The sequence below is a fragment of the Saccopteryx leptura genome, chromosome 1 (genome assembly GCF_036850995.1).
Source record: "Saccopteryx leptura isolate mSacLep1 chromosome 1, mSacLep1_pri_phased_curated, whole genome shotgun sequence".
Taxonomy (NCBI): domain Eukaryota; kingdom Metazoa; phylum Chordata; class Mammalia; order Chiroptera; family Emballonuridae; genus Saccopteryx; species Saccopteryx leptura.
This window is the reverse complement of record NC_089503.1, coordinates 363991412-364017067: the sequence shown is the minus strand read 5'-3', so window position 1 is coordinate 364017067 and position 25656 is coordinate 363991412. Positions and strand designations below refer to the sequence as shown.

The following is a 25656-nucleotide window of genomic DNA, read 5'->3' as shown; positions in this document are numbered from 1 at the left end:
TCTCCTCCTGTAGCCATGGCTTGATTGGTTTGAGCAAGTTGGCTCCAGGCACTGAGGTCGGCTCCGTGGATTCACCTCAGGTGCTAAAATAGCTTGGTTGCTCAGCAATGGAGCAGTGGCCTCAGATGAGCAGAGCATCCCCTGGCTTGCTGGGTGGGGGCTCATGTGGGAGTCTGTCTCTCTGCCTCCCTGCCTCTCACTTAATAAAAAAAACAAAATGTGAAATGTAGCTGATTGGTTTGTTTTTTTAATACTGCTTCAATGTGGTACAAAGGAATATTAGAACAAGAGAAACTTACTGGTTGTAGCTGAGGGAGGAAACCACTTAAGATGATTTATTAAGTAAATTATCTGAAGTATGCATCTCAGCACATTAATTATGTTTAGACAAACTTTTGACACTATTGAAGTACAAAATTAATAGAGACATTGGTAAATGGTAACTAGTTATTTCATTAATATATGATATTAATATAAGGTATAATGAGGTAAATATTTCAAAGAGAAATTAACTTGTTCTTTCATGTTGTAATTATAAATAAATGCTTCAAAGTTGGATCAATTCTGATTTGTATGCATAGATATTGATTCTTACATCAAAATTATTACATGTTGTGAATTTTTAAAATTGGTCTAAAACATCAATGTTTTAGGATATGATTACTTAAAGCAAAAAGCATGATGATCTCATCTGGCTCTCAGCTTTTAGAATAAATAGAATGTTCTACATTAATCCAAAAAAATGTAAAGTGGAAAATTATTTGTATGATGTATAGTTATCCTAAAATAGAACTTTAATTGATTCTTACTCTTCTTTGGGCTTAACTCTGCATTTGTGTTTCTGATAAATGGGGAAAAAACATGTATATATTAGGGAGTGTGGGGACAGGTAGTAACAAGTATAAAATACTCACAAAAACTTTTATTTCTTGTAAAAGATTTTGGAGGCTCTAGAACCACAGGAAACCTTGTCCCAAGTCCCTCTAAGTTTTGCATAGACTTTCTTGTGTAGCTTTTTAGATGGTTCAGCACATGCCTACAGGTTTTTCATAGACAGCCGATGAGGATTGGTGACCTTATGGAGCACATGAAGATTGTCTCCCATTGTTCCCAGCCTCTAATTTCTGTACTACTACCTCTCTGCCATAGAAGTCTTCTTCTTGAACATATCAAGAAAAAGTAAGCCAGTTATATAGGACAGAGTTGAGTCATTTGGCACTTGGCTCTCTTGCCAGGTCAGAAGCAACAGAGAGACTCTGGTGCAGATGATGAAACTAACATGTGTGACTGGTATCATAGTCTGTCTGAAATACTATAACAAAATACCAAAGACTGGGTAGCTTGGGAACATCAGAAATTTATCACTCACAGTTCTGGAGGCTGGAAATCCAAGACCACGGTTTCAGGCTTTGATGAAGGCTTTCCCCCAGGCCACAGACTTCTGACTGCTAGCCATGTCTTTATTTTTTATTTTTTTTATTTTTATTATAATTTTATTTTTTTAATGGGGTGACATCAATAAATCAGGATACATATATTCAAAGATAACATGTCTAGGTTATCTTGTCGTTCAATTCTGTTGCATACCCATCACCCAAAGTCAGATTGTCCTCTGTCACCTTCTATCTAGTTTTCTTTGTGCCCCTCCCACTCCCCCTTTCCCTTTCCCTCTCCCCCCTCCCCCTGTAACCACCACACTCTTATCAATGTCTCTTAGTCTCATTTTTATGTCCCACCTACATATGGAATAATGCAGTTCCTGGTTTTTTCTGATTTACTTATTTCACTTCGTATAATGTTATCAAGATCCTACCATTTTGCTGTAAATGATCCGATGTCATCATTTCTTATGGCTGAGTAGTATTCCATAGTGTATATGTGCCACATCTTCTTTATCCAGTCACCTATTGATAGGCTTTTTGGTTGTTTCCATGTCCTGGCCACTGTGAACAATGCTGCAATGAACATGGGGCTGCATGTGTCTTTGCGTATCAATGTTTCTGAGTTTTTGGAATATATACCCAGTAGAGGGATTTCTGGGTCATAAGGTAGTTCTATTTTCAGTTTTTTGAGGAACCACCATACTTTCTTCCATAATGGTTGTACTACTTTACATTCCCACCAACAGTGTATGAGGGTTCCTTTTGCTCCACAGCCTCTCCAACATTTGCTATTACCTGTCTTGTTAATAATAGCTAACCTGCCTGACCTGCGGTGGCGCAGTGGGTAAAAGTGTCGACCTGAAACACTGAGGTCGCCAGTTCAAAACCCGGGCTTTCTTGGTCAAGGCACATATGGGAGTTGATGCTTTCTGCTCCTCCCTCCCTTCTCTCTCTCTCTCTCTCTCTCTCTCTCCCTCTCTCTCTCTCTCTCTGTCTCCTCTCTCTAAAATGAATAAATAAAATCTAAAAACTAAAAAAAAAAATAGCTAATCTAACAGGTGTGAGGTGGTATCTCATTGCAGTTTTGATTTGCATTTCTCTAATAACTAAAGAAGATGAGCATCTTTTCATATATCTGTTGGCCATTTGTATTTCTTCCTGGGAGAAGTGTCTGTTCATGTCCTCTTCCCATTTTTTTATTGGATTGTTTGTTGTTGAGTTTTATGAGTTCTTTGTATATTTTGGATATTAGGCCCTTATCTGAGCTGCTGTTTGAAAATATCATTTCCCATTTAGTTGGCTGTCTGTTTATTTTGTTATCAGTTTCTCTTGCTGAGCAAAAACTTCTTAGTCTGATGTACTCCCATTCACTAGTTTTTGCCTTCACTTCTCTTGCCTGTGGAGTCAAATTCATAAAATGCTCTTTAAAACCCAGGTCCATGAGTTTAGTACCTATGTCTTCTTCTATGTACTTAATTGTTTCAGGTCTTATGTTTAGATCTTTGATCCATTTTGAGTTAATTTTAGAACAGGGGGATAGACTGTAGTTGAGTTTCATTCTTTTGCATGTGGCTTTCCAGTTTTCCCAGCACCATTTATTGAAGAGGCTTTCTTTTCTCCATTGTGTGTTGTTGGCCCCTTTATCAAAAATTATTTGACTATATATATGTGGTTTTATTTCTGGGTTTTCTATTCTGTTCCATTGGTCTGAGTGTCTATTTTTCTGCCAATACCATGCTGGTTTTTTTTTTTTTGGTTTTTTTTTTCATTTTTCTGAAGCTGGAAACAGGGAGAGACAGTCAGACAGACTCCCGCATGCGCCCGACCGGGATCCACCCGGCACGCCCACCAGGGGCGATGCTCTGCCCACCAGGGGGCGATGCTCTGCCCATCCTGGGCATCGCCATGTTGCGACCAGAGCCACTCTAGCGCCTGAGGCAGAGGCCACAGAGCCATCCCCAGCGCCCGGGCCATCTTTGCTCCAATGGAGCCTTGGCTGCGGGAGGGGAAGAGAGAGACAGAGAGGAAAGTGCGGCGGAGGGGTGGAGAAGCAAATGGGCGCTTCTCCTGTGTGCCCTGGCCGGGAATCGAACCCGGGTCCTCCGCACGCTAGGCCGACGCTCTACCGCTGAGCCAACCGGCCAGGGCCACCATGCTGGTTTTGATTGTCGTGGCCCTATAATATAGTTTGAAGTCAGGTATTGTAATGCCCGTAGCTTCATTCTTTTTCTTTAGGATTGCTTTGGCTATTTGTGGTTTTTTATAGTTCCATATAAATCTGATGATTTTTTGTTCCATTTCTTTAAAAAATGTCATTGGAATTTTGATGGGAATTGCATTAAATTTGTATATTGCTTTGGGTAATATGGCCATCTTGATTATATTTATTCTTCCTAACCAAGAACAAGGAATATTCTTCCATCTCATTATATCTTTTTCGATTTCCCTTAACAATGGTTTATAGTTTTCATTATATAAGTCCTTTACATTCTTTGTTATGTTTATTCCTAAGTATTTTATTTCTTTTTGTTGCAATCATGAAGGGGATTATTCTTTTGAGTTCGTTCTCAAATGTTTCATTGTTGGCATATAGAAAGGCTATTGACTTCTGTATGTTAATTTTGTATCCTGCGACCTTACTGTATTGGCCTATTGTTTCTAGTAGTCTTTTTGTGGATTCTTTGGGGTTTTCAATGTATAGGATCATATCATCTCCAAAAAGTGATACCTTTACTTCTTCTTTTCCGATATGGATGCCTTTTATTTCTTTGTCTTGTCTGATTGCTCTGGCTAGAACCTCTAGTACCACATTAAATAAGAGTGGAGAGACTGGACAACCCTGTCTTCTTCCTAATAAGGGGGAAAGCCTTCAGTTTTGTGCCATTTAATATGATGTTAGCTGATGGTTTATCATATATGACCTTTATCATGTTGAGATATTTTCCTTCTATACCCATTTTGTTGAGTGTCTTAAACATAAAATTGTGTTGTGTTTTATCGAAAGCCTTTTCTGCATCTATTGATAAGATCATGTGGTTTTTGTTCTCTGTTTTGTTGATATGGTGTATTACGTTAACCGTTTTACGTATGTTGAACCATCCTTGAGATTCTGGGATGAATCCCACTTGATCATGATGTATTATTTTTTTAATATGTTGTTGTATTCAATTTGCCAGTATTTTGTTTAGTATTTTAGCATCTGTATTCATTAGAGATATTGGTCTGTAGTTTTCTTTTTTTGTGCAGTCCTTGCCTGGTTTTGGTATGAGGGTTATGTTGGCCTCATAAAATGTGTTTGGAAGTATTGCTTCTTCTTCAATTTTTTGGAAGACTTTCAGTAGAATAGGAACCAAGTCTTCTTTGAATATTTGATAAAATTCGCTGGTATAGCCGTCTGGGCCTGGACTTTTATTTTTGGGGAGGTTTTTAATGGTTTTTTCTATTTCTTCTCTACTAATAGTCTGTTTAGGCTTTCTGCTTCTTCTTGACTCAGTCTAGGAAGGTTGCATTGTTCTAAGAATTTATCCATTTCTTCTAGGTTGTTGAATTTAGTGGCATAAAGTTTTCCATAGTATTCTACAATAATTCTTTGTATATCTATGGTGTCTGTGGTGATTTCTCCTCTTTCATTTTGGATTTTGTTTATATGAGTTCTTTCTCTTTTTTCCTTGGTAAGTCTTGCCAACGGTTTGTCAATTTTCTTGATCTTTTCAAAGAACCAGCTCCTTGTTCTATTAATTTTTTCTATAGTTTTTCTGTTCTCTATTTCATTTATTTCTGCTCTGATTTTTATTATCTCCTTTCTTCGGCTGCTTTTGGGTTGTCTTTGTTCTTCTTTTTCTAGTTCCTTAAGGTGTGAAGTTAAGTGGTTCATTTGGGCTCTCTCTTGTTTGTTCATATATGCCTGAAGTGATATGAACTTCCCTCTTATCACTGCTTTTGCTGCATCCCATAGATTCTGATATGTCGTATTGTCATTTTCATTTGTCTGTATATATCTTTTGATCTCTGCACTTATTTCTTCTTTGACCCATTCATTTTTTAAAAGTATGTTGTTTAGTTTCCACATTTTTGTGGGATTTTTTTCCTCTTTTTGCAGTTGAATTCTAGTTTCAAGGCTTTATGATCAGAAAATATGCTTGGTACAACTTCGATTTTTCTGAATTTGCTGATGTTGTTTTTGTGGCCCAACATATGGTCAATTCTTGAGAATGATCCATGGACACTGGAGAAAAATGTATACTCAGTCACTTTGGGATGAAATGTCCTGTAGATGTCTATCATATCCAGGTGTTCTAGTGTTTTGTTTAAGGCCACTATATCTTTGTTGATTCTCTGTTTGGATGACTGATCTAGAGCCATCACCGGTGTATTGAGGTCTCCAAGTATGATTGTATTTTTGTCAGTTTTTGTTTTAAGGTCAATAAGTAGCTGTCTTATATATTTTGGTGCTCCTTGGTTTGGTGCATATATATTAAGAATTGTTATGTCTTCTTGATTCAGTGTCCCCTTCGCCATTATGAAATGGCCATTTTTGTCTCTGAGTACTTTGTTGTCTTGTAATCAGCATTATCAGATATGAGTATTGCTGCACCTGCTTTTTTTTTGGATGTTATTTGCTTGGAGTATTGTTTTCAAGCCTTTCACTTTGAATTTGTTTTTATCCTTGTTACTTAGATGAGTTTCTTGTAGGCAGCATACAGTTGGATTTTCTTTTTTAATCCATTCTGCTACTCTGTGCCTTTTTATTGGTGAGTTTAATCCGTTTACATTTAGTGTAATTATTGACACTTGTGAGTTCCCTATTGCCATTTTATAGATTGCTTTCTGTTAGTTTTGTGTCTTGTTTGATCCTTCTCTTTCATCTTCTATCTTTTGTTTTTATTTGGTTTTATTCCATACATCTTTCCTCTGTTGCTATCTTTTTTAAATCATGTGCTTCTGTGGTGGTTTTTTCAATGGTGATTACCTTTAAGTAATGAAAAGGGTTCCTACCCTGTTAATTGTAGTGCACTATTTTGTGAGTACTTTTGCACTCCATTGTCCTTTGCTACTGTTAATCTCCATCCTCTCCTCCCCCTTTCTTTTTGTTGTTGTCACTGTTTAAATTTGGTTTTATTGTGTTCTTCTTGGAGCTTTTACTTGTGGCTTTGTTTTTTTTTTTGTTCTTTGCATCTCAGTTCCCAGTGAAAGCCGCCCTGTTAAGGTTAGTGAGGAAAGCGGAGCATTTCTTACTCCCTATTTCCTTCGGGGTTTGATGATATATTTAGCCAATTTTTCGCTCGACCATACCTTTGGGTGTATTGTGAAACATCTGGAGGCTCCAAGGATAGGTTTTTCTGTTTCTGGTTGAAGATCTTGTTGAGTTTTGGGGGAGATTTATCGGTATCGCTTCCTACCGCACCATTACGCTGACGTCATCCTCTAGCCATGTCTTTAAATGGCAGAAGAGAGGAAGGGTCTCTTTGGAGCCTCTTTTATAGAAGCACAAATCCCATTCCTGAGGTTTCACCCATCATGAGCTAAATTACCTCCCAAAGGCCCCATTACCTAAATACTATTACCTTTGAGGGTTGGGATTTCAACATATGAACTGGGGAAGGGTGTTGGGGAAGAAGGACACATTCAGACCACAGCAGCTGGGTACAGGGAAACCATGAGGAATAGTGCTATACCTAAGGGCTAGTCATAGTAGAAGTGTTACTAGCCCTAGACCCAAAGGGAGAGGGAAAAGGGAACCAGGAGTCCTGGCCTGTTGGTTTAGTGGTAGAGCATCAGCCAAGTGTGTGGAAGTACTGGGTTCAATTCCCAGTCAGGGCACACAGGAGAAGCAACCATTTGCTTCTCCACCCGTTCTTCTTCCCTCTCTCTCTCTCTCTCTCTTCCTCTCCCACAGCCATAGCTTGAATGAACATGTTGGCCCCGGGTGCTGAGGATGGCTCCATGGCCTCAGGCACTAAAATAGCTCAGTTGCTGAGCAACAGGTCAGCAGCCCCAGATGGGCAGAACATCAACCCCAGATGGAAGTTGCTGGCTGGATCCCAGTTGGGGTGCATGCAAGAGTCTCTCTGCCTCCCTGCCTCTCACTTGATTTTTAAAAAAAGAAGAAAGAAAGAGAAGGGAACCAGGAGGAGGATCCACAATCTTAACTCCCTGCCTCCCCTCTGATCTCCTGCCTGGACACCCCACTAGCTGAACCAAGCTGGAAAGTGGGCAAAGACCCAAACAGGTCAACCTTCAGGCTTACGAAGCAGAATAGAGATGACTGGAGAAGGGATCTGGAAGGGCAACGGGAGGATCTCTGGCACTCATATCTGAGCAGACCTCAGAAGACTTGAGTGAGCAGGTCTAGACTCTGTCTCTGGAGGAAGGGACTATGAGACAAAGATTTAGGCAAGGAGAGCTCATTAGGGACTTAGTGAAGTGAGGAAAGCAAAAGCCTAGGTGCTGGAATTGACAGAATCTGTTACAAAAATGACTTGATGATTAGTTTCTAGTTCTGGCTCTAGAGTCCCTGATTACAGGTGAGCAATGGGGAGTGGTGCCTGGGTTCACTAGGGACTCCAGTTTCCTTATCTATAAAGAATAAGTAATAATTGTACCTACCCCAGAGACTGATTATGAGAATCAAATAAGTTAGTGCAGGTTAAATGCTTAAAATAGTACCTTACATCAGTGGTCCCCAACCCCCGGGCTGCGGACCAGTACTGGTCCGTGGGCCATCTGGTACCGATCCGCAGAGAAACAATAAATAACTTATATTATTTCTGTTTTATTTATATTTAAGTCTGAATGATGTTTTATTTTTTTTAAATGACCAGATTCCCTCTGTTACATCCGTCTAAGACTCACTCTTGTCGCTTGTCTCGGTCACGTGATACATTTATCCATCCCACCCTAAAGGCCTGTCTGTGAAAATATTTTCTGACATTAAACCGGTCCATGGCCCAAAAAAGGTTGGGGACCACTGCCTTACATGCACAGTATGCGCTCAGTAAAAATTTAGCTATATTTTTATTCTTATTAAGTAAAGAAGTCAGGACTGGAAAGATCTGAGGATGTCACAGAAGGGCAGGATAGGGAACTCAATGAATTTCTTTCTTAGATAATGGTTATATACATGACAATGCATGATATGTTTTTCTTTCCTTTCCCATCTTGTAATGTTGAAAATGATTCAGATCTATAGTCCCTCAAACATACTTAACATTTCTTAGGTTGTGCATAGTCTCCCATCCAATCTAAGTAATGCAATCATAGTTTGGCAGTACTGCTGAACCATCCTAAAGTATATTGATCGACTTTTTAATCAGGATATTGCTGGAACAACTTGGAAATTGAAAATGTGTTTGACATCATTTGGAAATGAAGGGAGTAAGAAGGGTGAGTTGAATTGCTTCCTAAAGGACATTAGTAGGACTGTAACTTTTCCAGAAGTCAAGAACACTGATAAGAAAGCCAGCCAAACACTTGCTTCAGAGTGCTGTGGATACTGCAGGAGAAGGTGGCCATTCACGGAGAGCCATTTCAATCTCAATTTCTGTTCCTCAAATATATATACATATAGTGAATTTTTAAAAAGTAATATGAATACTCCCCCATGTTCCACCTTGCTAGAGCTGGGCTGAAACTAATAGTCCATTTCACAGAGAACATTGAAACAGTTGCTGAATATTTAGAATGACATTGGCACTATTTTTACTGACACTTTGGAACTCATTTAGAGGGGAGTCCCTAGTTTATATTCTGACCTGGGTATTGCCGGGACCTTGTATGTCTATATGTTCCAAGCCTGGTATGTAGAGAAAGCAATCCAAAACTCTTAAAAATGATAAAAGGGTATTTAAGTTTTATCATAGTGCTATAATTGCCTTTCACAATTTCTATTTAATTCATAATAGAGAATTTATGTTTATATCCAAAAGCAGATAAGATATCTGAGTTATATTTTCATATTCATTTGATTTCCTTAAGTTTGGTGATGTTTGCTTCTTAGAATTTTGAAGGTGACTTTTACATTTTTGAATTCCTGTATTAATTGTTTCATTGATTTATTAAAAGTAAACCTACCACCTGACCAGTGGTGGCTCAGTGAATAGAGCATTGACCTGGGATGCTAAGGTTCAAGTTCAAAGCCCTGAGGTCACCAGCTTTAACGCAGGCTCATCCGACTTGAGCACAGAGTCACCAACTTGAACACCAGATTATTGGCTTGAGCAAGGAGTCACTGGCTCAGCTTGGGCCCCTTGGTCAAGGCACATATGAGAAGCAGTCAATGAACAACTGAAGTGATGCAACAACGAGTTGATGCTTCTCATCTCTTTTTCTTCGTGTTTCTCTCCCCTCTTCTCGTCTGCCTCTCTCTTTCACAAAAAAGAGAGAGAGGGACCTACCTGCATTAAGAATTTATATTTTTGCCTGACCGGGCGGTGGCACAGTGGATAGAGCATCAGACTGGGATGCAGAGGACCCAGGTTCAAGACCCTGCGGTTGCCAGCTTGAGCGCGGGCTCAGCTGGCTTGAGCAAAGTTCACCAGCTTGAGCCCAAGGTCGCTGGCTCGAGCAAGGGGTTACTTGGTCTGCTGAAGGCCCACGGTCAAGACACATATGAGAAAGCAATCAATGAACAACAAAGGTGTCGCAACGAAAAACTGATGCTTGATGCTTCTCATCTCTCTCTGTCCCTGTCTGACTCTCTCTCTGTCTCTGTGTAAAAAAAAAAAAGAATTTATATTTTTATTAATGTAATTTGCTTTTATTAGTTATTTACTTCCCCTTTCTCTGCTTTATCTTTTTATAATTTGGATGTTGCTTGGAGCATTATTTTCAAACTCTGAGTTATAAACCATTAGTGAGTTGGGAATTCAATTTAATGTGCTCTGACCAGCACTTCTAAAAATGAAATAAAACACAGTAGATATAATAACAACTAAGAAAGTGCATTATATATAAGTAAGGGTGACTATGTTTCATGAAATTTTGTTTTAGGTTTTTTGTATATGTACATGTGAGTTTTGAATCAACATGTAAAAATTTTTTTACTATAAGTGTGTGCAAAAAAAAAAAAAAAGCACAGCCCTTGGTTTATGTTATTCATCTGATCCCATATAGTAGATGCTTTCATGAATGTGGTTATGTTGAAACTCACCCCTATAAAACTAGCTAGGGAATGAATGCAATGCTTTCTATTGGCAAAAAAATAAAGAGGGAAAGATTGCAAGATAGTAACTTTTTACTATCAGTGTTTAGTAAATTTGCTAATTGGCAGATAATATAAACACTTAATCATCTGTTCGTAGATGTTATAACAAAACACTGGCCTGAAATCTATTCAAATATAGTTATTCTAAAAGAGATCTGATTCTGTTAGGTCTTGAACGAATTGTTTGTGAAGAAACTTGAGGATTTGCTCTTTAACTAAATTACATCAGCAGGAGGAAATTTTAGTACACTAGGGATATCACAAAAGCTCTGTTTTTGTAAACTAATCTGTTTTTATTATGGTAAAAACACATGACAAAATTGAGCATCTTAACTGTTTTTAAGTGTACAGTTCAGAGGCATAAAATACGTCCACATTGTTGTGCAATCATCACCACCACCCATCTCCAGAGCTCTTTTCATCTTGCGAAACTAAACTCTGTAGTCATAAAACTAGACTCTCCATTCCCTCTCCCCCAACCCTGGGGTTATCCTCAACCCCAGTGAACCAAGATTCTGGGATCTGTCACCATCACTCAATAATATTGAACATGTCCTTATTAATTAAATCTGGCAAAATTCGGTTTTATCAAATAAAAACAACTTGCATTAGGATCTTACAGGCTATCTATTGCGTCTTTCAAGTACTGTTCTTAATTTGTTAGTAATCATGGGCCATGAAATAAGGTGCTGGGGAGGAAAAAGTTCAAGGAGCTAGCCTGCTCTCCAGGAAAAGAAATAAAGATGAAAGAAAAGAAAGAAGTGATACACTTTAAACTTCTTTTCTTTTTTTTTTTAATTTTTTTTTAAATTTATTTATTTACTTTTTTTTTTTTTTTAGATTTTATTTATTCATTTTTATTAGAGAGAGAGGGGAGAGAGAGAGAGAAGGAGAGATAGAGAGAGAACAGGGGGAGGAGCAGGAAGCATCAACTCCCATATGTGCCTTGACCAGGTAAGCCCAGGGTTTTGAACCGGCGACCTCAGCATTCCAGGTCGACACTTTATCCACTGCGCCACCACAGGTCAGGCCTAAACTTCTTTTCAATATAACTGACCTCCTAGGTCGGGTTCAGCAAACGACTGCTCATCTTCCTGCCACCATTGTGGTATAGCCTATAAACTAATAATGGTTTTCAGTTTTAAATAGTTGGAAAAATTAACATAAGAATAACATATCAAGATATGTAAAATTATACATAAAATTCAGGTTTCGGTGTCCATAAATAAAGTTTTATTGGAATACATCCACACTTAGAGTGTACGTATTGCCTAAGGCTGTTTTCATGCTATGAGGACAGATCTGAAGAGTGGTGACAGAGACCATATGGGGTAATCTCATCACTTGACGTGTCTGCTCAGTGTCTACAAATCACAGTGCTGCAGTTATAATAACTTGATGGTGTTTTAGCGTCACGCATATTATTATAATATGACATATTACTTAATTTTTTTATTACCAGTGCATGGCAATCATGTCAAAACAAGAGGAAAAGAGAAATCTAGACTGGATGCTTTAAAGCTGAGTGAAGTCTGGATTATTTTGTTATAAAATTAGGTGGCAAAGCATTGTGTTTATTATAATATGCTAAAAGAACATGCTGTATGTCAACATTATCAAAATAAGCACTCATTAAAATATTTCCAACTTGCAGGACAGCAACAGTCAGAAAAATTAGAAAATTTAAAATATCACAGCAGAATTTCTCCCCAAAAATTAAAAGATGAAAATTAGTCTGCAACCAAAATAAGCTTCTGAGTGGTTTCCTTGTTAGCTGAGCAAGGATGCCACCTACCCATAGTGAGTTAATTAATTCATGCTCAATTGCAATAGCTGCAGACATGTGCCCAGAAAAAATAAACTTACTGAAGACTATTAGTTTTCAGCAAAAACAGTTGCTCAAAGAATTTAGGACATCAGGAATAACATACTAATTAATTAAAAACAATGCCCTGGCTGGATAGCTAGATTGGTTAGAGCATCTTCCCGATACACAAAGGTCGCGGGTTCGATCCCTGGTCAGGGCACATGCAGGAACAGATCGACATTTCTGTGTCTCTCTCTCTTTTTCTTTCTCTCTCTCTAAAATCAATAACTAATTTAAAAAAATGAAAAAAGGCAAATGGCTCTGGCCAGATGGCACAGTTGGGTTAGAGCATTCTCCAGATATTCAGAGGGTGCTGGTTCAATTCCCGGTAAGGGCACATACAGAAACAGATTGATGTTTCTCTCTGTCTCTCTCTAAGACCAATAAAATAAGATAAAATAATATAAAATATAAAATAAAATAAAGCAAGGCAAATGACTGAGTTTTTCACTTGCTCCTGCACTATTTGTTACAAAAACTCTTCTCATTTAATTGCCTTGGTATTTTTGTCAAAAATCATTTGACCATAACAATATTCTACTGAGCACACAGATCAATCCTGAGAATATACAAATGTGTGAATGAATACCATGATAAGGGGATCTTTGGAGGCCATCTTTGGAGGCTGGCTACCACAGACATCTGTATTACCACACTGTCTTGATTGCTATAGTTTTTAGTAAGGTTTAAAATTGGGAAGTGTGATTCTTCTAAGTTTTTTCTTTTTCAAGATTGTTTTGGCCATCATGAACCACTTGCATTCCCAAATAAATTTTAAGATCACCTTGGCAATTTCTGAAAATATCATGTATTATTGAATCAATAGTGTCAGCAATGAACTCACCCTGGTGGACTTGACCATTGTCAGTTCCATAATTCTTTTTAGAAATGGAAGTTGAATACTCTAACTTGCATTTCAATAGCTCAGCAGTAGTAAGGTTTTACTGCAAAATGTTTCAGCTCAGGGTCAAAACTGAAATTTTTGTGAATAAGAATTACCCTCAACTTACTCTGACAATACTGAATGACTTTGGAAATTTTAACTTTTGCTGCAGACTTGATAATGTTTCTTAATTGTCATGAACCAGTGCAACTATTAATTCCAGGTCCTGAGTGGGAACAGTGAAAAATTAAGAAAATATGCTTAAAGAATTAAAGAATGGGTTCAGGAGGGTTCTGCAAAGCTGACAGCAGAAACAGAGTGCGCCTGGAAACTGCATCTTGCTTTATTTATAGGGCAAAGTGGGCCATTAGCAAATCAGTGAGATCTCTGACCACGTTTCCAAGGCAACCTAGTGCACAAAACCCCCACCATACATAACATCTTAACTTTACACAAAACAGGATAGAAGAAACTTGCCTCCAGTCTTTCCGGGACACATGGGGGGTAGGATGAGTATCAGCTAACATGGAGGTGTGGGGAAGGGCTTAGCCTTTTGCAACCTAATCAGGCAAGTGAGGTGGGGAGTTAGGCAGACTGTCAGCTTACAGCCAGTTCCCCACACCTCTGTCCCCCAAAACTCTAAACTGCAAAAACCCTTTAGCTTTTCAGTCCCCAACACTTAATAAATTCATCAACAAATTATAAGACAAAATAAGTACTTAATGCAAAACGTACACTGAGGTAAAGTCATTCCAATAACAATATCTGCTTAAAAGTAATGTTATGCTGCTTTATACATGTCCCCTGCTGTTAAAAGATGAAGCAAGAAATGAAACACTCACTGTGACTCAGATTTGCACTGGATATATTTTCCAAATTCAAATTACAGTTCTAGCATTGTCTTTTAGACTTCAATACAAATGCAAGGAAAATTTCCATATTTTAAAACATAAGCATACCGCCTGACCAGGCGGTGGCGCAGTGGATAGAGCGTTTGACTGGGATGCAGAGGACCCAGGTTCGAGACCTTGAGCTCACCAGCTTGAGCGCGGGCTCATCTGGTTTGAGCAAAAAGCCCACCAGCTTGAACCCAAGGTCGCTGGCTCCAGCAAGAGGTTACTCGGTCTTCTGAAGGCCCGCTGTCAAGGCACATATGAGAAATCAATCAATGAACAACTAAGGTGTTGCAACGTGCAATGAAAAACTAATGACTGATGCTTCTCATCTCTCTCCGTTCCTGTCTGTCTGTCCCTGTCTATCCCTCTCTCTGACTCACTCTTTGTCTCTGTAAAAAATAAATAAATTAAAAATTAAAAAAAAAAAAACAAAAAACATAAGCATACCTTGTTTTATCTTGCTTCGTTTAACTGGGCTTCACAGACATTGTGTTTCTTGTTTGTGGAACCCTGCATCAGGCAAGTCTATCAGCGCCATTTTTTTTCCAACAGTATTTGCTCATTTCCTATCTCTGTGTCATTTTTTGGTAATCTTGCAATATTCCAAATTTTTCATTATTATTAAAATTGTTATGGCAATTTGTGATCAGTGATCTTTGATGCTACTATCATATAAAATTGTTTGGGGGCACCATGAACCATACCTATATAAGACCGTAGAATTAATTATAAACATTATGTGTTCTTGCTGCTCCACAAACCGGCAATTCCCCCATCTCTTTCCCTCTCCTGGGCCTGTTCCCTCAGGCACAGCAATATTGAAATGAGGCCAGCTAATAACCCTACAATGGCCTCTAAGTGTTCAGTGAAAGTAAGAGTTGCACCTTTCTCACTTTAAATCAAAAGCTAGAAATGATTAAGCTTTCTGAGGAAGACATGTCAAAAGCCAAGATACACAGAAAGCTAAGCCTCTTGCATCAATTAGCCAAGTTGTGAAAAGTTTTTAAAGGAAATTAAAAGTGCTACTCAAGTGAACACACAAATCATAAGAAAGTTAAACAACCTTAATGTTAATATGGAGAAAGTTTTAGTGTTTGAATAGAAGACCAAACCAGCCATAACATGTCCTTAAGCCAAAGCCTAATTCAGAGCAAGGTGCCCTAACTCTCTTCAATTCTTTGAAACCTGAGAGAGGTGAAGAAGCTGCAGGAGAAAAGTTTGAAGCTAGCAGAAGTTGGTTCAAGTGGTCTAAGGAAAGATGCCATCTCCGTAACATGAAAGTGCAAGGTGAAGCTGATGTAGCAGCAGCAGCACGTTGTCTAGATTGGGAGAGGATAATTAACGAAGGTGGCTACATGAAACAACATACTGTCAATGTAGGTGAAACAGCCTTATATTGGATGAAGATGCCATCTAGGACTTCCATGGCTAGAGAGGGGAACTTTATGCCTGGTGTCAAAGCTTCAAAGGATAGGCTAACTCTCTTGGTCAGAGTAATGCAGCTGGTGATTTTAAGTGGAAGCCATACTCATTTACCATCCTGAAAATCCTATGTTAAATCTACTCTGTCTTTGCTCTATCAGTAGAACAATAAAGCTTAAATGACAGCACATCTGTTTACAACATGGTTTACTCAATATTTTAAGCCCATTGTTGAGATCTACTGCTCAGAAAAAAAAAAAAAAAAGATTCCTTTCAAAATATTCCTGCTCATTGACAAGGCACCTGGGTCACCCAGAAGCTCGGATGGAGATGTAAATGAGATGAATGTTGTTTCCATGCCTGCTAACACAACATTCATTTTGCAACTCATGGATAGAGGAATAATTTCAACTTTCAGGTCTTTTGTTTTTTCAATTATAGTTTACATTTGTTATTATTTTATATTAGCTTCAGGCGTATAACTTTGTGGCTAGACAATCAGATACTTTATAAAGTGTTTTCCTCGCTATTTCCGGTACCCACCTGGCACCATACATAGTTATTACAATATTATTGGCTATCTTTCCTATGCTGTACTTCACATCCCCATGACTTCTTTGTAACTACCAATCTGTACTTTTCAATCCCCTCAGCTTTTTCACTCAGTCCCCATCAAGTCTTACGATTTTTAAAAGTACCTTTCATAAAGCTATAGCTGCCATGGATAGTGATTTCTCTGATGGATCTGGGAAAAGTAAATTGAAAATCTTCTGGGAAGGACTTACCATTCCAAATGTCTTTGAAAACATACTGGATTCCTAGAAAGAGGTCAAAATATCAGCATGACTTTGGGGGGTTCAAGACTTCAGTGGAGGAAGTAGCTGCAGGTGCGGTGGACAGAGCAAGAGAGGCAGGATCACAAGCGGAGCCTTAAGATCGGAGTGAATTGCTGCAGTCTCATGACAAACCTTCATGGACGAGGAGTTGCCTCTGATGGGTGAGCTAAGAGAGTGCTTTCTTGAGATGGAATCTACTCCTGGTGAAGATGCTGTGAAGACTGTTGAAACGACAGCAAAGGAGTTAGAACAGTACATAAACTCCATCGACAAAGCCGCGGCCAGGTTTGAGAGGATTGACTCCAATTTTGAAAAGAAGTTTTACTATGGGTAAAATGCTATCAAACAGCGTCACATGCTACAGAGAAATTGTGAAAGGACGAGTCAGTCAATGCAGCAAACTTCCTTGCTGTCTTATTTTAAGAAACTGCCACAGCCACCCCAACCTTCAGCAGCAACCCTGATCCGTCAGCAGCCATCAACACTGAGGCAAAACCTTCTGCCCTAAAAAGATTATGAATCGCTGAAGGCTCAGATGATGGCGAGCATTTGTTTTTTAGCAATCAGTGTTTTTTAACTGGGGTATATACACTGGGTTTTTAAGACATAAGCTATTGTACAGTTGATATACTACAGTATAATATAAACATAACTATTACATGCACTGGGAAGCCAAAAAAAAAAAAAATGGTGTGACTCACTTTATTGTGAGCTTCACTATGTCGTGTTTGGAACTGAACCTGCAATGTCACTGAGGTATGCCATACATTTAAGTGTACAATTGAGGAAATTCCAGTTAACTTTCTTTTTTTTTTTTTTTTGCATTTTTCAGAAGCTGGAAACGGAGAAACAGACAGACTCCCGCTTGCGCTCTACCGGGATCCACCCGGCACGCCCACCATGGGGCGACGCTCTGCCCACCAGGGGGCGATGCTCTGCCCATCCTGGGCGTCGCCATGTTGCGACCAGAGCCACTCTAGCGCCTGAGGCAGAGGCCATCTTTGCTCCAATGGAGCCTTGGCTGCGGGAGGGGAAGAGAGAGACAGAGAGGAAGGCGCTGCGGAGGGGTGGAGAAGCAAATGGGCGCTTCTCCTGTGTGCCCTGGCCGGGAATCGAACCTGGGTCCTCCGCACGCTAGGCCGACGCTCTACCGCTGAGCCAACCGGCCAGGGCCAGTTAACTTTCAATTGGAAGTTTTATAATGTAATGGCACATTAAATAGAAAATATCAAAGAATTTAAAAGAGGTCTATAAAAGTTCACTAGGAGATAAATATGCTCAATTAAAATTATAAGCTCATATTGGAAAGTATGGACTTCCCTGATGATGGTTGTACAATATTGTGACTGTATTAAAAAACCATTAAACAAACACTTGAAATAGCTAAAATGGTGAATTCTATGTTATGTGAGTTTTATCTCAATAAGAAAATATAAGCTTATGGATTAATATTAGTTTATGGCAGCACCTATCAGTGTGAAAGATTTTCAAAGATGAAATGCAAAATATCTCATTAACAAATGAGCATTTGCAATTGATATTGATGGTAGGAAACAATATGAATCCCCATTAATCGAAATGTTACTGTTTTTAAATTTCATTCCCATTAGTAGACCTGTGTTAAAGAAAAGTTGTACTCAGTATTAGTATATGTTCAGTTTTATAAATAAAAATTTCGTGAAAATTTGTTCTTTCTTGCTATGTACTTACATAATATCCTCAATTTTACCTCTTGGCCTGCAAAGCCTAAAATATTTACTGTCTGACCCTCTATAAAAAATGTTTGTTGTCCTTACTCTGGGTAAATATACTAAAAATATTTACTAAAAGTAGAGTTTTCATTTATGAAATGCTCTTAATTGTATATTCCCGATTTAGGATTGCTTATGGAAAACATACCTAGAATGTATGGATTTATAAAATAGAGAGAGTCATAAGCTAGGCTTGGAGGTATAAAATGGAGTTGTGTCACAACTTAAACACTCCCCACTGTGTTTAAAGGCCTCACCCATTATTCTGGATTACAGAGGACCTATGTGGTATGAGAAGGAAGGACATACCAGCTAGAAAGATGTCCTAGACCTCTCCCTGCTCTACCAGTACCTCTAGGTTGCTTGGATCTTTTAAATAATGAACATAAAAACTTGATATTAGGTGATGTTTCTGATATTTGTGAATCAGATATGATAGTCCAGTCTTATGTGTTAGCTCAAATACTACTTATGTATTTGAAAACCTAAAGTAAGTTTTCAAAGAGTCACAAAAATAATTCTGGCAAGACCGTCTTAAATACATTATGCTTGGGGTAGAAAATAATTATTTCTCTTAAAATTGACAAAAGAACTTTATTTTCATGTACAAAAGATTTGTTGTAGAATTGTGTACCTAAAACATATAATTTTGTTAACCAGTGTCACCCCAATAAATTTCAATGAAAAATAAAAATGAACACTAATTAAAAAGCAATCATATTTTCTAATATAATTACTTAGTATAATTTGGTAAGAAGTATATGTTACCTTCTGCTCAACTATCCACATATTTCTTGAGGTCCCTTTAAGTTCAGTCCCTTCTGTAGTTTTATTATTTATAATTAAATATCTTTTCATGAAAACAAACCAATATATGCAAGTAATAAGGATGCTAAGACCAAATGTGCTGCATCATCAGGAACAAAAGTTAAATTTGATCATTTCAACCCTATTTGACATAAGAACTATCATCTGCTTTATTAAATTTTGAAAATGTTTATCCCTTAACATTTTTATGAAATGTATTTTTGCCTTTGAGATATTTTCCCACCATTCTTTATGGTATAATTCTTAAGTTGATGGCAAGGGAAACTTTTCATCACAAAACTTTAGAGTTTTCAGGGAAAAAACCCAAAGACTTCTGAATAATTCTTATTGATCTACTTTGGAATATTTTGGTTGTACTGAGATCTGCTATTATTGTCTTTTTTCCTAAAGATGTATAACTTCAGTTCTCTGAAATAGTTTGCACAAATTTATAACATTTCTATTTTGTTTTTTAGACTCCTTATAACTGATTGACAATAAAATAACTTATAAATGTGGAAAAATTTTTAATTATTTGATTTTATAAATGACAACTCACTGCATCATGGAAACATTACATCATGAAGATGGTAATGATGAAACTGAAAGACTTTTGAATCAAATGAAAATGTGTACTAAATTGGTCATTGGAAGAAAGAATGCTAGGAAACATTTAGTAAAAGTAGTTAACTTGAGTGACCAGTGCCATTATGAGTCATACAGTTGTTAATATTTTATGTATCCTTTTGTTTGTTTTTGTTTTTAAGGAGAAACATTAACTGTCGGGCTACATCTGGAATAGTATCATCTACATGGGCGTTCCCTCCTACATTTTGGGAAAACCTTTGGTAACTAATTGATAAAATGCAGACGATCTTGCAAACAGATGAAGTGACAAATACCCACGCTCTTAGAAAAGGGAAGAGGAAAAGGACGGAGACCATGGGCTCCGAGAATGCCAACAGTGACGTGGATAAAGGGCAGGTTGGTGTGCCGTCGCCTTGATCTGCTATCATCTAGCTCCACCACAATTTCATAATTCCTCTCATACTTTATTAGTACTTTCCCATTCTATTAATTTATTCTTTCTTTCTTTTTTTTTATTCAACCAGGAAATAAAATTGCATGTCCTCTTTGTAATGTTGAACAAGTTGAGTTAGAAACACACTCAAAAGACATTTTACCTGCTTCTACTTAACAATGGCCAATTTGTCAAAGTAAAGATCAACAAACTGTCAGAAAATATTTTTTCTTTCAAAAAATACTGGGGAAATTGAAATGTATCTTTGTTAACATTTATTATTTATTTATTTGTTTGTTTATGTATGTATGTAGGCATTTATTTATTTATTTATTTATTTATGCTACATTTTGTAGCCAATCTTCATCACTAGATTGGTCAGGGTGTGTTTTTCATTTTTGTTTATTCATTGATTCCTTTTTGATCTGAATTCCTCACTCCCATTCTGCTTGTATACCTTGAACAACCTAACAATGTGTTTATTCTGTATCTTTTTATTTATGTGTCTTCGTAATACATGTATTTGTGTATGTCTCCATAATACATGTAGTCTTTTATGTGCCTATATGCTTATTTAATTTTTAAAATATATACTATACCATTCTCCTGGTTTAAAATATTTTTAGTGTTTGAGGGATGGGGTCTAAAAGCATTCAGAAGGGTGCAGTATTTGACATACCGTCTTAGACTGTATCCTATAATACAACCTCTAACAAAAACTAGCCTGTCCTGGACACTAGGTGATAGAATTATTTACCTTTATACCCAGACGACTTAGAAAAAACAAAATCCACACTTGAAGATTGCCCAGGCCAATTACAAGCAGTTAGTGCTGTGAGACCTAAAGTTTTCCTAAGGTTGTCTCAAAGGAAGCTGTATGCCAGCCGTGCTTATGACGATTCCATGTGCGCAAAATGTGTCTGTGACAGGATCACGTGTGCTCTTTTGATTGAGGAGCAAAAAATCATTGTGAAAGTAGTGAAGGCACAAGCACAGGGTCAGAAAGGAAAGCTTAAACTTGCCCATTCATACTGAATGACAGAATGTTCTAGTTTTTAAAAGTTCCTTTGAGCTATTAATATAATTTTAGTCACTTCAGAATTTAAGCCTCTATGGATCCTAGATTCTTACCCTCCCCCACTTTCTCTGTTTTTCGTGGGAAGTGATCTAAGCCTTCATAAGTCTTACTTATCCTTCTGCATCTGGGGAGGGACAGCCGGTTTTCATCCAAGATTCCTGGGTGTCTAGTAGGATTTCTGCGGAGGCACAGCCAGGCCATCCGGGTCCTTTGGGGATTCTGTTGGCACTTGCTACTGAAATTTGTCATCCTAGCACCCAAAACTTCTTCATTGAGGTTCTGACAGCCTGTGACCTCTCTGTTTACATGCTAAACTCTTTCTGTTTCCCCATTTTTCCCAGCACTTACCTATTTCCTGACCAGGATGCAGGGACCATTTGGATTCTTAACCTTTTTGGCTGAGAGAGCCATGAAGGTTTTAAAATATAATTCCGTGAGAGCCATACAACGGTCCATGTACGTTATTCATTATCCAGTAAAAATTTGGTGTTGTCCCGGAGGACAGCTGTGATTGGCTCCAGCCACCCGCAACCATGAACATGAGTGGTAGGAAATGAATGGATTGTAATACATGAGAATGTTTTATATTTTTAATGTTATTATTTTTTTTATTAAAGATTTGTCTGTGAGCCAGATGCATCCATCAAAAGAGCCACATCGGGCTCATGAGCCATAGGTTCCCGACCCCTGCTTTAGTTGCTCCACATAAGCTCCGGGAAGCCTGTATGCAGTCTCCAGTGGATTCATCCAGACACCAACTCTGGCCATTTCTAACCTATGGCCCAGAGAGGTGCCATGTTGCTCTAGTGTTATGCTAGAGCCGCTTTAGAGAGTTGATAATGGACTGAGAAGCAAGGAGCCAGCCCAGCTGCTCTGGAATGGCTCCTTATTTATCTGGATGTTTCTATTATGTACTCTACCCTTATAGTGTATGTTTCTTCTCCCCAAGGGGCAGGGGCAGGGGCAGGGGCAGGAAAATCAAAGACATTTGAATCTAATTTCCTGCCACTCCAGTTCTTGATTCCTGAGGCTCTTCCTCCTCCTGGCACCAAGATGTCTTTTCCCTTCCTGTGCAGTAGGAACTTTCTTTAGATCATGCCTTTCTGCTCTCTACTCTAAAAACTTTATACTCCAAGCTCCTAGGGTTGAATCTTTATCAATTCCACTCTATGCTCCACCTTTCCAGGTTTGGATCTATCTATATCTGTCTATCTATATCTATATCTATATCTATATCTATATCTATATCTATGACAGCTTTGTAATTTGAGGAAATTCTTTTCTGTCTCAATACAACCAGGATTTTATAACTTGAGTGCATGTATGTGCAGACTGTTGTCTTGCTGTTGACCTTAAGAACTATTTTAAAACTGAAAGGTAAATACGAATGCTTTTTTTCTAGGTGAATCTTATCTGTCCTTTTTCTGACACAGTAAACCCCCTAATTGTCCTCAAGGCAACAAGAAATAGGGGAAGGATGGAGGATGGGGAGGAGCTCCAGAGATCTGAATGGTGGTCTTGTTGATTCTACTCTGTTATACTGTTTTTCTACTTTGTATTTCTCACTGGAGGTAGACAGAAAGTCAGAATCCTGATTTCTGATTTTCAAGAGATACATGCATGGAACTTTGATATTTTTCCCTTCTGCTGAGTTCCTCTGGACTGTGGAAGACAATGCTAAGGCTAAACACTAGTTAGAGCCTAGCTCCTCTCTTCAACAAGGAGTGCCTGGGAGGACAGGCATTTGTAGGTCCTTTCAGCAAACACAAGGTGACATAAACAATGAAAGTCACTTTGAAGCTCCTTTTGTTGTACCTGCCTTGTGTTTTAGAGAGACCCATTTTCGGGGAATGCCTTTCTGCCGGGGGAAAGCTCCAGTGAGGATGAAGAGCCTTTAGAAGAATTGTCGAAGGAGGAATTGTGCGCGAAAATAAAAAGCCTGAAACAGAAACTAACGAACACCCGGAAAGAAAACAGCCGACTTCGACAGTCTCTGGTCATGCTTCAAGGTAAACTTTGAGCAAATTGGCAACTTTAGATGAAAGGGAAAATACACTTATGAGTGGAAAGTATTGCAAGTCAACTATCAAGCCTGAAAAAGAAAATCAAGACCTTAGAGAAAAAAATAAAAAGTCACATTTTAAGAAAAATCTATGAATACATAACTTAATGTGGAAGCACTCTATTGAAGCGACTAGTTTATTGCTTAGAAAATTTTAAATTATTCCTAAAAAATACCAAATATTATGTTCATTTAACAATGTTCAACATTTATTGAGCATTTAATATATACGCCACTTACTGGTAGGCCCTAGAGAGGAAAGATTAGTGAAACAAAAACAAATATGTTGCCCTGGCCAGTTGGCTCAGTAGTAGAGTGTTGGCCTGGCATGCAGGAGTTCCAGGTTCAATTCCCAGCCAGGGCACACAGGAGAAGCGCCCATCTGCTTCTCCACCCCTCCCCCTCTCCTTCCTTTCTCTCTCTTCCCCTCCCACAGCCAAGGCTCCATTGGAGCAAAGTTGGCCCGGGCACTGAGGATGGCTCTGTGGCCTCTGCCTCAGGCACTAGAATGGTTCTGGTTGCAGCAGAGCAGCACCCCAGATGGGCAGAGCACCGCCCCCTGGTGGGCATGCCGGGTGGATCCTGGTCAGGCACATGCGGGAGTCTGACTGACTGCCTCCCTGCTTCTAACTTCGGAAAAATACAAAATATATATATATATATATGTTAAGTTGTGCATGATGTACTTATCTCAATTCCCTTTGTGAAAGAAAACACTAGAAAAAGGGGCCTGATCTAATCCATTATAAAAACTACTAGAATTAAATATTAGTTTTGGAGTTGGGAGGAGTGGTTTGGGAAAATAATCACATTTACTGAAGATTTATAAAGAAGAAAGATCAGGCCATATCCAGTTGGCTCAGTGGTAGAGCATTGGCCCAGCGTGTGGAAATCCCGGGTTCGATTCCCGGCCAGGGCAGAAGCATCCATCTGCTTCCCCCTTCCCCCTATCCTTTCTCTCTGTCTCTCTCTTCCCCTCTCGCAGCCAAGGCTCCACTGGAGCAAAGTTGGCCTGGGTGCTGAGGATGGGTCCATGGCCTCCGCCTCAGGCACTAGAATGGCTCCCGTCACAATGGAGCAATGCCCCAGATGGGGAGCATCGCCCTCTAGTGGGCTTGCCAGGTGGATCCCGATCGGGTGCATGTGGGAGTCTGTCTCTCTACCTCACTGCTTCTCACTTCAAAAAAATACAAAAAAAAAAGAAGAAGAAGAAGAAGAAAGATCAGCATAAGCCAAATAAAACCACTTGGTATAATCCCTTTTGGTGGGAGCCTTGTGTTTAAGTATTTATTTTTCAAAAATTAAGGTTTCTGGCCCTAGCCGGTTGGCTCAGCGGTAGAGCGTCGGCCTAGCGTGCGGAGGACCCGGGTTCGATTCCCGGCCAGGGCACATAGGAGAAGCGCCCATTTGCTTCTCCACCCCTCCGCTGCGCTTTCCTCTCTGTCTCTCTCTTCCCCTCCCGCAGCCAAGGCTCCATTGGAGCAAAGATGGCCCGGGCGCTGGGCATGGCTCTGTGGCCTCTGCCTCAGGCGGTGGAGTGGCTCTGGTCGCAATATGGCGACGCCCAGGATGGGCAGAGCATCGCCCCCTGGGGGGCAGAGCACCGCCCCTGGTGGGCGTGCCGGGTGGATCCTGGTCGGGCGCATGCGGGAGTCTGTCTGACTGTCTCTCCCTGTTTCCAGCTTCAGAAAAAAAAAAAAAAATTAAGGTTTCTTTTTGTAGTTCAGCACCATGCACTATTTTTTATTTATTTATTTATTTTTTTACAGAGACAGAGAGAGAGTCAGAGAGAGGGACAGACAGGGACAGACAGACAGGAACAGAGAGAGACGAGAAACATCAATCATCAGTTCTTCGTTGCGACACCCCAGTTGCCCACCGATTGCTCTCCCATATGTGCCTTGACCGCGGGCCTTCAGCAGACCGAGTCACCCTTCGCTCGAGCCAGCCACCTTGAGTCCAAGCTGGTGAGCTTTGCTCAAACCAGATGAGCCTGCACTCAAGCTGGTAACCCCGGAGTCTCGAACCCGGGTCCTCCGCATCCCAGTCCGACACTCCATCCACTGCACCACCGCCCGGTCAAGCCACCACGCACTATTTTATACAGCTGAGCACTGGGCAGTCATGTTGGGCAGCATTCTGTTGTAAACAGTAAATACACAGAACATTTTGAAGTAAAGCCCTCTGGCTGCTGTGTGCATTAGGAGTGTAAGTGCCAGAAGAAAGAAAGTAGGGACAACCTGAAAGGTCTCGCAGTCATCCAGACTAATGTGGTGGCAGCCTGGCTTCGGGCGCGGGCGCTGGAAATAAATCGGACAGCTCCACGATATTCTTGGAGGCAGAGATGGTGAGACAGAACGTGGTGCTGAGCGAGGTGCACAGAGGAACGGCTCACACGCTTGCCTCGGAGTACCTAGTAATTTTTAGTAGAAACAGCCACACGTGCAAG

At 39.4% G+C, this 25656-nt stretch overlaps 1 protein-coding gene and 1 pseudogene across 4 annotated transcripts in view; both read left to right on the top strand.

The window, feature by feature from the left end:
- The window catches only part of LOC136388460 (tigger transposable element-derived protein 1-like), a 29044-nt pseudogene extending 11953 nt beyond the window's left edge, over nucleotides 1–17091 (top strand).
- Nucleotides 1–25656, top strand: part of BEND6 (BEN domain containing 6) — a 64547-nt gene that overhangs the window by 13438 nt on the left and 25453 nt on the right. For all 4 annotated transcript variants that reach the window (XM_066359145.1, XM_066359146.1, XM_066359144.1 and 1 more), the window contains exons 2-3: nucleotides 19814–20030; nucleotides 22977–23154. In XM_066359145.1, the coding sequence (XP_066215242.1) occupies nucleotides 19911–20030; nucleotides 22977–23154 (298 nt within the window). In that variant the 5' untranslated portion in view covers nucleotides 19814–19910. The remainder of the gene's footprint in view (nucleotides 1–19813; nucleotides 20031–22976; nucleotides 23155–25656) is intronic.